We start from the raw sequence: 12,222 nt of genomic DNA, 5'->3' as shown, positions 1-12,222 counted from the left end.
TAAAAACAAACAAAAAGAGCTCTAACAATAAACTTCACGGCCAGGTGCAGTGGCTCACGCCTATAATCCCAGCACTTTGGGAGGCCACGTTGGGTAGATCATTTGAGGTGAGGAGTTCAAGACCAGCCTGGACAACATGGTAAAAACCTGTCTCTACTAAAAATACAAAAAATTAGCCAGTGTGGTGGTGGGCACCTGTAATCCCAGCTACTTGGGAGGTTGAGGCAGGAGAATTGCTTGAACCTGGGAGGCGGAGGTTGCAGTGAGCCGGGATGGCACCACTGCGCTCCAGCCTGGGTGACAGAGACTCCGTCTCAAAAAAACAAAAAAAGAAAAGAAAGTTCAAATAAGCATTCTGACAAAAGGGATGCTAGGTATCTATCTGCACTCACGTGCTCACTGGATTGTGACAATAAAAACCCAACACGGAACGCACATGTTTTTTAGAGACCAGATCTTGCTACGAGGCCCAGGCTAGAGTGCAGTGGCTATTCACAGGTATAATCACAGTACACTACCACCTAGAACACCTGGATTGAAGGGATCCTCCTCTGTTCACCACATCAACTACAGAATATATCTGTGTGTGTGTGTGTGTGTGTGTGTGTGTGTGTGTATGTCACCTAGGCTGAAGTGTAGTGGCACAGTCTCGGCTCACTGCAACCTCCGCCTCCTGAGTTCAAGCGATTCTCCTGCCTCAACCTCCCAAGTAGCTGGGATTACAGGCACATGCCACCACAGCTGGCTAATTTTTGTATTTTTAGTAGAGATGGGATTTCACCACATTGGCCAAGCTGGTCTTGAACTCCTGACCTCAAGTGATCCGCTGGCCTCAGCCTCCCAAAGTGCAGAATATATCTTAATGGTGGCAGTATAGTAGTTGTACTTGCACACATGTGTGTTGCACAGCAACACTGTCTTCTACTAACACTGGAAACATTACGCCACAAATAAATTTCAAGTCTTCTCTACTGTATCTTCTCAATCTGTAATTTTTTTATGACCCAAATCACCCACAACACTAATCTCATATAAAAAATTTTAATGCTGCCATTTTTGTAGCATAGTAATAACACAGTATTTATTTTCAGAGTAGTACACTGCACTTTACCAATAGACAACTAGCCATCACTTACATAATACAACCATTATTTCCTTGGTGGCATGCTTCAGATTCTAAATCTTCTGAGAATATTAACCACTGGCTTCCATGAGAACCACTTTTTTTAGGGGACTTTCTTTTCTTTATATATTTTCAACCTAACTTTAATAGAAAAATTCTTAGCCTTTATTTATAAGGGCAGAGCATTATGTAACACTGATCATCTACGGTATGTATGGTATTTCCTTCATCTGCAACAACAGCCTATTTTAAAAGGTTTTCTACAGATACCTCTGAATTTATGATAAATTTAATGTCACTTCATTGATCAAAGGACTCTCCTCTTTGCCTATTGTGATTTCTTTACAAGTTATGATACCACTGTATCTTTGTTTAGGAAGATTTTTTTTTTAATAATAGCTAAATTTTAAAAGAAACTGCCATGTAGGCACATGAGAAGAGTTTGAAAAAGAAATAAACTCCTAGAGGATGGGACAAATGATGACAGCACAGCATAATTCTGTCAGAAAAGGCTGCTGTTGGAATTTAAATCCAAATTTCTCTATTGTTATTTCTATTTCTCTGAAAATCTCTTACCCTCAGTGGAATTTCTAAGTATCAATTTTTACTACTCTCCCTTTCCTGTTCAACTGAAAAAATACGCCTTTATCCACACATTATGCCAATGTTCAAAAACACTCAAAAGAGGCCAGGTGCAGTGGCTCACGTCTGTAATCTCTACACTTTGGAAGGCCAAGGTGGGTGGACTGCTTGAGCCAGGAGTTCGAGACTGGCCTGGGCCCCACATCGGGACCCTGTCTCTTTGAGTTTATATACGCATAAACTCAAAAGGGCAGGCATATACTGTAGCTGAGTGAAGCGGGCAGCTATAAGGAAAAAAACGCCCAATGATTAACAGCAACAGGCCCTCTGTAAAAAAGAGGCAAATATGAGTGCTGGGGACTACAGCAAACTGGAAAAATCTGACACCAACAGAAACCTGAGACATTCAGATATCAAGCTTTCCAAGTACCTTTGGAAGTAATGTTACTATATCTGCTTTAAAAGTAGCACACTGCAGGCCGCGCGCGGTGGCTCACGCCTGTTATCCCAGCACTTTGGGAGGCTGAGGCAGGTGGATCACGAGGTCAGGAGATCGAGACCATCCTGGCTAACATGGTGAAACCCTGTCTCTACCAAAAATACAAAAAATTAGGCGGGGCTTGCAGTGAGCCGAGATCACGCCACTGCAGTCCAGCCTGGGAGACAGAGCAAGACTCTGTCTCAAAAAAAAAAAGAAAGTAGTACACTACAAATGTACTTTGATCACTCATTGATGATTATCAGGATAATATAATTATCGGGATAACAGGATTAACAGACAACGTTTGCTAAAAATTATACATTGTTTTGTATTGTGTGTGTATATTAATAAATTGGGGAGTTCACTTTGATATCACCAAAGAAGTCATCATGGGCAAACAGTAAAAGTAACTGAATAAAGGTAGCTCAAAACACTAGCTAAGGATTTTAAGCATTTTTTGGAAGGAAAGCAAAGAGATAGAACAGACCTTATTAAATATTTTACACTATCAAAAAGAAAACAAAGATGAAAAGATAAGTGTGATTAATCAAAGCATGGCTGAATACTGTAGGTTCCTGGTTGCCTTCCAAATAGGAAACAATACTACTACATAAAGCAAATGAGTGCCTTGCTACCATCAATTACAAAGCTAAGAATGCTTTAAAAAATAATTAACATTTTGAATAAATAGCACATAAACAAAAATATTTTCTATATATGATCACTATGGCAGGAACTCACATTACAAATAACTGGTTCTCATGCTTAGATATTTTCAGATTTACAAATAAAAACTACTAAAAGTTTGGTTCTTAAAGCACTTATAATAATTCCTAAACACAATAAATGCACACCACTTCCTGTGAAATATACAAAGGTGGTCATCTGCAGTACGCTGAATGGGCACTGAATCCCATGAACCGATCCTGGGGTAACCAAGCCTCTTACTTAAATCTAGGTTTCAAGAATTTGAAAGGCTCTGTAGTACATGGATCACCTTTAGGTTCCTTTCAACACTGTGATGCTATGATATTAGAAGTTGCTTATCCAGAGAACACACCAACACTGAGGTGAACACAAAAAACAGTAGTTACAGCTACTTGTCACATCCCTACCCTAAGAAACTGGGCAATAAAATTCAATCTGTGACCTATTATACCTCATCTGATGTAAATTACTAAGAGAACGTGCTTAATAGGCAAGATCCAGGGCAGTCTTAAATACTTATTGCTTTATTTTCCAGGCTAATCAATAACGTTGCTAGAGAATAAATACAACTTCCTCTCTCCAACATGAGGCTAAAAAAAAAAAAAAAAAACCAGAATAAATATGTGACCTGGTCCATTCCTGTGAAATGCTTTGTCAACATTCTCTTTGAAAAGCCATCAGAAACAGCTCCCCAAAACTGCTGGTGCTTCTGTTCGTCTATGTAAGTGGGTCATTCTACTGTTACAAGTAAAACACAACTTTCTGACGCAACCAGAAAAACAATACCAAAACACTGTTAACATCACAGGAGAGATGTCATAAATCTCTAAAAATACTGTCATGTGGGGAAACCACCTACACTGTGTATTTACTTATGTCAACATTATGCATGGTGTGGAATACTTTCACTTATCTATATATGAATATATTTGCATACATAAAAATATATTCAACAGGTTTTGCACACAATATTGCACAAAATAAAATGTAATAAGCAGATTCTAGCTTACCATTCTTTTATTCATTTACCAAACATTTAGTGAGGGCCTACCATCACGCCAGCTATCAGGGACAAACTAGGAGGCAAAAACAGAAATCATCCCTTGTCCTCAGGAATCTCAAAATCAACTGGAAACACAAATCCAAATCTTGTAAAACTGTTAACTGAGAAACCACAAATTGAGAAACAAAACTGCAAATCTGATTGATAAATTAGCAGTGATTATTCACACTACTAGAATTTTTTTTCCAAATGATTCATCCAACTTTTTAAATTTTATTTTTACTGCTCCTTACCGAGCTGGACTACGCCCCTAGGCAGTGCACCTAGAGTAGCGCATTCAACTTTTTAGTCGGTCATCCTCACTGTTGAAATACATACAGGGCTGCACTGCTTACCATTTTCATCACTACTGAAGTGGTCTGGGTGAGGCACCGCGTTCTCTCACCTGGTCTCTCAAAGACATTGTAATCCCCCAAACCTGTGAATATGTTACTTTACATACTCATACAAGAATTTTGCGGGTGTAATTAAGAACTTCCATATGAAGATATTGTCCTGAATTATCTAGGTGGGCCCAATGCAATCACAAGTGTCTTTATAAGAAAGACACAGGAGTGCTGGAGAGGGCAGAGGGTGTGACTGGAAGATGCTGTTTTGCTGGCTGTGAAGATGAAGGAAGAAGTCAAGAGCCAAGGAATTCAGGCAGGCTTCATAAGGTGGAAAAGCCAAGGAATAAACGTATGTTCCCCTAGACCTCCAGAAAGAACACAACCCTACTGACACTTTGGTTTTAGCCTAGTGAGATTTACAGATTTACAGACCTAGTCTGATCTACAGACTAAAAGACAGTAAATTTGCATTGTTAGCAACCAAGAAAGTTGCTGAAATTTGTTACAGGAGCAATGGAAGACTAATACAATTTCCTAAGTAGTCTCTCTGCTTCCATTTTTGCTCTCCCTTTAGCCTCAAAAGGAGCAATCCAAATTATCTTTTTAAAATGTACGCCATACGAAGTCATCCTTCCGTTCAAAATCTTACAATGAAATCCAAAGTCCATGTAAGACCCTTCACCTCTCTGACATCATTTCCCACTTTCTCCTACTGTGAAGTTCAGCCACACTGCTTCCCTGCCGCTCCTCTATTCTCCTTGCATGCTCCAGTCTTGGCACTCTTCCCTCTGCCTGAATCAGACCCCTACTCTTACTCCCAGACTCCTATCCTTGAGGTCCTTTCTTAAATGTTACCTTCTCTAAAAGACAACCTGGACATTCCATCCCAAATTGCAAGCCCCACCCCCTAACACTCCCTCATCACTTCCCTCCCCTTACCGTTTTTCCTTAGCATTTACCACCAAACCCAATACACAGCTTACTTCTGCTTACTGCCCGTTTCCAAGAAGGCCAAAATTTCTGCGTTGTTTGCTGCTGCATCCCTAGCAACTATGCCTGGCACATATTAGACACTTAATAAATATTTGTTGACTCAATCAATGTACCAGATGGAGACACTTAAAAACGTAAAGCTGTGATTTAAAAAGAAAGAAAAATATGACGCAGGAAAAAAGATAATCAAAACCGCTACGATTAAGAGATAACGATTCTTTTAAGCTTTTGCCACATTCGAACGCAGAATCTGGAAGGAAATTAAAACCACATGACTATATCAAAAATGAAAATATTCTGGAGAAGCAAAATAAGCCAGTAACCTATTTCTTAATTTAAAAAAACAAAAAACAAAAAACCGCAACGCAAAATGCCAGCATTTTCTCGGCATTTCTTCCCTAAAACATTCACACCTGCCAAACAGGTCTTGGCAAATAAACATTTGCTTTTCTGAAAAACTGTGGTTCTGATGTTAGCAATTTTGGGACGAAATCCGTATGCAGAAAAAGCGCCAAGCCGCCCGCAATCCACCCAGTCCATGACCCTTTTTTAGGACAAAACCCCTGGGAGCTGGGGCCTGCGGGAGTTTCACGCAGTCTGGAGCTGAAGGGACACAGCGAGCGCCCCCACCCGCGACGCCCCTACTCCGTGAAGGCCTCCCTGGGGGGCTGGCGAAGCGTCGGGGGGTCTCTCAGCGCAGCGCTGGGGCCCAGATTTCTGCGCCCGTCGTGCGGGGGCCAGAGAGGGACAGCGCAGCGCTGGGGCCCAGATTTCTGAGCCCGTCGTGCGGGGGCCAGAGAGCGACAGCGCAGCGCGGAGACGCAGAGACTACGCGGGAAGAGAGCCCGCGGTGCGTGAAATAAACCTGTTCTCTCCTCTGACCTCAAAGACAGCGGCTCACCGCGGTACGCGGTCACCGGCTTTGGAACCTGGACCCCAACTTGCCTCTTCTCGCGGCGGGACAGTCACCGACGCTCGCTTACCGAGGCCTCGCCGCCAACTCTCTCACCCCGGCCGCTCAGGCTGGAATCCTGCGGGGCAGGGGGCGGGACAATAGGGGCGGCTGCGCCCCACTCGGCAGAACTCCGCCCACCAGGCGCGATGCTGGAACTACATGTCCCATGAGGCTCTGGGAGGCCGCAGTTTTCCACCGGAAAGAGGTTGGCTGAGGTGGGGGAGGAGCCCAAAAGGGATTGTGGGAGTACAGCTCTTTCCTTTCCGTCTGGCGGCAGCCATCAGGTAGGCTGCGTTGGAGATCTTTGCTCTTCCATCCGCCGTTGATCGTCTTCCTCTTCAACCATCCAGGCCCGGGGACCCTGCGTCCTCCGAGATAGGTCTCTCTCCTGTGCGGCCAGAGTTTGGTCAGGATGCGGGACAGCGAAGGGGTGGAGAGGCGGCCCCCGGGGCGGGTTGAGCGAAGATGTGATGGCGGCGCGAATTTGAGCTGGGCCCGGATCCTGGAGGAGGCGTGGGGCTGACGAATGGGGCGCCCGGGACAAGGCAGCCTAAAGAGAGACTGCTGGTTGGGTGGGGTAGATGCATTTTCCTCGAGAGTTAATCCTCGGCGGCCGCAGCAGTACGTTGCCCTGTTGTGTCAGCGGCATCTCCTTGCAGGTTCCCCTTGGGGACGCCGCCTGCCGCAGCCACCCGCCCCCTTGGTGCTCACCTCTGGCTCTGTTCATTCGCCCCACCAAAACGTGCCGAGCACCGCGCCGGGGTTGCGGAGGTGACTGAACGCGGCTCCGTGGGCGCATTGGTGGGGGTTGGGCTAGCTGTCCCCGGCAGTTGGTGCAGAGCCATTTTCATTCCCGGCGGTTTCCTTGTGCTTGTTGGGGAACTAAGATGGACGAGTAGGGTCGTCTTATTGTACTTCAAGCGGATGATATTTAATACCCAGTTTGATTTCACAGGTAAGCCAAGATGGGTGCATACAAGTACATTCAGGAGCTATGGAGAAAGAAGCAGTCTGATGTCATGCGCTTTCTTCTGAGGGTCCGCTGCTGGCAGTACCGCCAGCTCTCTGCTCTCCACAGAGCTCCCCGCCCCACCCGGCCTGATAAAGCGCGCCGACTGGGCTACAAGGCCAAGCAAGGTACGTGATCGACTGCCTGGATGCTAGGATAAAATTATATTCCAGGAAAGTTGGAAACCAGCTGGTAGGAAAACACTGCTGCCCCAGTGTCTTCTCATAGGGCTTTGGCAGAATAGAGCTAGCAACACTGGTCAGTAACTTTATGCGCTTGTTGTCTAAAGTGGCAAGTGCGTCAAAGGTTGCAAATCTGGATGAGTTCAGACTAAAGCAAACAGTGTGTCTCCCTGTGTGAGTAACCTAAAGTACATTGACAGACTGGGATGTGTTTTATTTTTTTCCATTATATAGCATTAACTTACTGTTGAAGTATTTTTGGTGGAGTGTTAATGACAAGCCATTGAGTCTTAAGCCTGATGGGCTTCCTATAAAATCACTAATTTTGTGTGTGTTTGTGTGTAGGTTACGTTATATATAGGATTCGTGTTCGCCGTGGTGGCCGAAAACGCCCAGTTCCTAAGGGTGCAACTTATGGCAAGCCTGTCCATCATGGTGTTAACCAGCTAAAGTTTGCTCGGAGCCTTCAGTCCGTTGCAGAGGTAAATGGTTTTGAGTAGCAGTTATATTGAATACTGCCTGGGGACTGTGGGAGAGACATTTAAGCAACTCTTCTGATTGTACTTAACGTGAACTGTCTCGTGTATAAAATAGGGTTTGTGATTTTTACTAATCTTGGTAAAGAGTAATTGCTTGAAAGACTTGTAAGTCGTTATTACAAATGCGTGTGTATATACTGGAAGTACTTGTGGAACCTAAGCTTTAAAGGCAAGAATATGCAGAAGAGACCAAATGTGGCCTGCACAGCCTAAAATATATACTAGATATTTTTAAAGCTAAACGTTGCTGAGCTCTCAGTTGTATTGGAAAAAGATAAGGTCCTCAAACCCTAAATTTTGTTACCCAGGTATTAGTAAGGACTGGAGTATTAAGAGGGAATGATGTGTTTCAGTCTATATTTATGTGTGTTGTTTTAGCAAGTTTACTTTATCTTGTTATACTTGTGATAGTCTAGGGAGAAATGTTTCATAAATACTTGAGTAGTAAAAGACTCCTGTCTGGTGGTGAACTAGAGTTGAGAATTAAAATTCTTTCTGACTCGCTGCTATGGGCAATGTGGGAGACTGACCTTAGCCTTTTTTCCTATTCTAGGAGCGAGCTGGTCGCCACTGTGGGGCTCTGAGAGTCCTGAATTCTTACTGGGTTGGAGAAGATTCCACATACAAATTTTTTGAGGTTATCCTCATTGATCCATTCCATAAAGCTATCAGAAGAAATCCTGACACCCAATGGATCACCAAACCAGTCCACAAGCACAGGGAGATGCGTGGGCTGACATCTGCGGGCCGAAAGAGCCGTGGCCTTGGAAAGGGCCATAAGTTCCACCACACTATTGGTGGTTCTCGCAGGGCAGCTTGGAGAAGGCGCAATACTCTCCAGCTCCACCGTTACCGCTAATATAAGTAAAGTTTGTAAAATTCATACCTAATAAACAATTTAGGACAGTCATGTCTGCTTACAGGTGTTATTTGTCTGTTAAAACTAGTCTGCAGATTGTTTCTTGAATGCTTTGTCAAATTAAGAAAGTTAAAGTGCAATAATGTTTGAAGACAATAAGTGGTGGTGTATCTTGTTTCTAATAAGATAAACTTTTTTGTCTTTATCTTATTAGGGAGTTGTATGTCAGTGTATAAAACTTAACTGTGGTATAATAGGTTTAAAATAAATTCTTTAAGAGAACTGAAACTAGCCCTGTAGATTTGTCTGGTGCATGTGATGAAACCTGCAGCTTTGTTGGTGATGGCAATGCTGTGCTGGTTTACTTTCAAGTGGCTGGGTTTTTTTAGTTTGACAGGTACAGACTTTTTTAACTGGGCTTTAGAAAATCTGGGTTAGCCTGAAGAAAATTGCTTCTGCCTTCATAGTACCATTTTAAATTCACATACAAAAGGTGAAAGCTCCCTAGTTAAGTGCTGTGGCTTCATGTAATTCAATGATTCGTGGTAGTGGTATTAATACTGGTGTGTTTTGAAATTGAATGTGAGATAAAATTAGCCTTAAGATTGGTAAACTAGCAATGAATGCTAGGGTGGGAAGCTGGTAAGCCAGTGGCCGTTAGATAAATACCTTTCAAGTGTGAGAAGTCAATCCTAAAATATTTAACCGTAATGCTAATTGTGATCATTATGAATCCTTTCAGTCACATTAGAGGGGAAAGTAGTTGGCTATAAGTACCTCATTCTTAGTCCAGTCAGTCTTAAAAACATCTTGGGTTACCCATTCTGTGCACTCCCATAGGCTACAGAAAAGGTCATAAGCGCATGGTTTGCAACCGTATGTGTTTTGTGCAGTTACTTCTCTTGTTCTTGGCCAAACTACCCTAAAAATCCTTACCATTCCACAAAGTTGGGCCATCACTTGTGCTCCCACTTTGAGTACACCACCACATTGCATTTCTGTTTCTATCATGTCTTCCAGGAGACTAGACTGTTTCCCAGGGTGGATTTGAGTATAAAGAAAAGGTAGACAAGGAATTGCCCAATTCTAAATTCTGACTTTACTGACTTAAATCTAAATGCTTGTTTCTCTGAACCAATTTTCTCTGATCTTCTCTAGGGGTTTCAAAAGGCTCAGTTAATTGAATTCCAGGAAGTACTCAGCAAGTTCACAGAAGTTCTTGAGACCTAAATTTCTTCACACACACAAAAAAAGATCTTAAGTCATACATTTTTATTGTGTAGAAGTTGTTCAACTAAAGGAATAAATGTCTATTAAAAGAAATGGACTTTCTGTTATTTTTTGTCATCTTCTAGTGCTAATGTACTTTAAAGCAAACCAAATACCCTAGCCAGCAAAAAGGCATCAAAATGTGATTGTAGAAATAATATAATTTGAGGTAGCATAAAATGTACTTACTATCTCAGTTCTTTGATCATTGCATGAATTAAGTTTTTATCTAAAACTGTTCAGCTGGGTGCGGTGGCTCAGGCGTGTAATCCCAGCACTTTGGGAGACAGGCTGGAGGATTTGTTGAGGCCAGCCTGGGCAGCATAGTGAGACCTCTATTTAAAAACAAAAAACAACTTACACATGGCTAATTTGGGAAAGAGAAAGGGTTCGGGCCAAAGGTCAGCATTGTCTACAAGAAAACCTTGTTCCTGTCCTTGCTACCCTACAGTTTAATCTCCACACAGTAGCCCAAGGGATTCTATTAAATTGATCACGGCACTCCTGTGCAAAAAAATCAAAAGTCCTCACAATAGCTTTTATGATCTTTCCACTTTCTATGTGTGACCTTATGTCCTATTGCTGTCCTCACCCCAGGCTCCTTGCTGTTCTTCAAATACACCAAACACTTCTAATACCTTTATGATGGGAAAACTTTATTCCAATATTAAGGATCACTTTATTAGCTATGCCCTGACCACCTCACAAGCTGTTCCCATTTGCTTTACTATTTCTGTAATGGCATGTAATTCACACAGCAACATTGATTATTCAGTTTTTGTTTTTGTTTTCAGATGGAGTCTCACTCTCACCCAGGTGTGAGTGCAGTGGGGCAATCACGGCTCACTGCAACCTCTGTCTCCTGGGTTTGAGCGATTCTCCTGCCTCAGCTTCCCAAATAGCCAGGACTACAGGCACACACCGCCACGCCCAGCTAACTTTTGTATTTTTAGTAGAGACGGGGGTTCACCATGTTGGCCAAACTGGTCTTGAACTCCTGACCTCAAGTGATCCACCTGCCTTGGCCTCCCAAAGTGCTGGAATTACAGGCATGAGCCACCACACCGGGCCCAAATTTTCTTTAGTAATAACAACAATTGGCTGGGCGTGATGGCTCACACCTGTAATCCCAACACTTTTGGAAACCAAGGTGGGCTTGAGCTCATGAGTTAGAGACCAGCCTGAGCAACGTGGTGAGAGCCCATCTCACATAAAATAAATAAATTAGCCGGGCATGGTGTTGCACACCTGTAGCCTCCGAAATCACACCACTGCACTCCATCCTGGGTGACAGAGCCAGAACTTGTCTCAAAAAAATAATGGTTTCTTATAATCCCAAAAGGTACAGTTACTAGTATTAATCCTTTTTTGCCAATGAGGAAACACAAAGATGAAGCAACTTGCTTAAAGTCATACAGTGACAGACTGAATTCAAATCCTATACACTTAAAGTTTATTTTTCTTTTTTTTTTTTTTTTTTTTTTTTTGAGATGGAGTCTCACTCTCGCAAGGCTGGAGTACAGTGGCACGATCTCAGCTCACTGCAACCTCCGCCTCCCGGGTTCAAGTGATTCTCCCACCTCAGTCTCCTGAGTAGCTGGGACTACAGGTGCACACCACCACACCCAGCTAATTTTTGTATTTTTAGTAGAGACGGGGTTTCACCATGTAGGCCATGTTGGCCAGGATGGTCTCAAACTCCTGACCTCAGGTGATCCTCCCGCCTCGGCCTCCCAAAGTGCCAGGATTACAGTTGGCCACTGTGCCCAGCCAACTTAAAGTTTTTGTTAGATAATACATTAATGTTAAAAATTCAAAAGTATAGGCGCTACAGTACAAACTCTTCTGCCTCCTAGTTCCCGTCCTTGGAGGCAATGTGATCAGTTTAACAATATTTTTTTATTTTGAGACAGGGTCTCACTGTTGCCCAGGCTGGAGTGTAGTGGTGCGTTCACAGCTTACTGTAGCCTCAACCTCCTAGGCTCAAGCGATCCTCCCACCTCAGCCTCTCGAGTAGCTGGGACCACAGGTGCACACCACGATGCCAGGCTAATTTTTGTATTTTTTGTAGAAACAGGGTCTCACCATGTTGCTCAGGCTGATCTCAAAGTCCTGGGCTCAAGCAATCTT

At 43.2% G+C, this 12,222-nt stretch overlaps 2 protein-coding genes across 11 annotated transcripts in view; one reads left to right on the top strand and one right to left on the bottom strand.

Annotated features, from left to right (window-relative positions):
- The window catches only part of LOC105488923 (NFKB inhibitor interacting Ras like 1), a 29,765-nt gene extending 23,371 nt beyond the window's left edge, over window positions 1-6,394 (bottom strand). Inside the window, exon 1 of one of the 5 annotated variants that reach the window (XM_071090826.1) lies at window positions 6,263-6,394. The gene's annotated coding sequence lies outside the window, so the exon portion shown is untranslated. Of the gene's footprint in view, window positions 1-5,269; window positions 5,407-6,161 lie in introns of those variants that run through there. The other 4 variants (XM_071090825.1, XM_071090827.1, XM_071090828.1 and 1 more) reach the window with 4 other exon arrangements.
- LOC105488924 (ribosomal protein L15) lies at window positions 6,384-10,146 on the top strand. 6 transcript variants are annotated; one of them, XM_011753437.3, is made up of 5 exons: window positions 6,486-6,640; window positions 7,190-7,371; window positions 7,771-7,907; window positions 8,518-8,828; window positions 9,982-10,146. In XM_011753437.3, the coding sequence occupies exons 2-4, from the start codon at window positions 7,200-7,202 to the stop codon at window positions 8,821-8,823; spliced, it is 615 nt and encodes a 204-aa protein (XP_011751739.2). In that variant the 5' UTR covers window positions 6,486-6,640; window positions 7,190-7,199; the 3' UTR covers window positions 8,824-8,828; window positions 9,982-10,146. The 6 variants fall into 6 exon arrangements, with proteins under 6 accessions (XP_011751736.2, XP_070946925.1, XP_011751737.2 ...); XM_011753434.3 differs by lacking the exon at window positions 9,982-10,146 and having other exon boundaries at window positions 6,384-6,518; window positions 8,518-8,874; XM_071090824.1 differs by lacking the exons at window positions 6,486-6,640; window positions 9,982-10,146 and adding an exon at window positions 6,415-6,439 and having other exon boundaries at window positions 8,518-8,874.
- The last annotated feature ends 2,076 nt before the right edge of the window (window positions 10,147-12,222 follow it).

Source organism: Macaca nemestrina, chromosome 2 (genome assembly GCF_043159975.1).
Source record: "Macaca nemestrina isolate mMacNem1 chromosome 2, mMacNem.hap1, whole genome shotgun sequence".
Taxonomy (NCBI): Eukaryota; Metazoa; Chordata; class Mammalia; order Primates; family Cercopithecidae; genus Macaca; species Macaca nemestrina.
This window is presented reverse-complemented; position numbering and strand designations above follow the sequence as displayed.

What these genes read in the sequence shown, in the direction of transcription:
- LOC105488924 (XM_011753437.3), top strand. Translation starts at nt 7,200, where the DNA reads ATGGGTGCATACAAGTACATTCAGGAGCTATGGAGAAAGAAGCAGTCT. An exon ending in GGGCTACAAGGCCAAGCAAG is followed by an intron (nt 7,372 to 7,770) that starts GTACGTGATCGA and finishes GTTTGTGTGTAG; the next exon opens with GTTACGTTATATATAGGATT. An exon ending in GCCTTCAGTCCGTTGCAGAG is followed by an intron (nt 7,908 to 8,517) that starts GTAAATGGTTTT and finishes TTCCTATTCTAG; the next exon opens with GAGCGAGCTGGTCGCCACTG.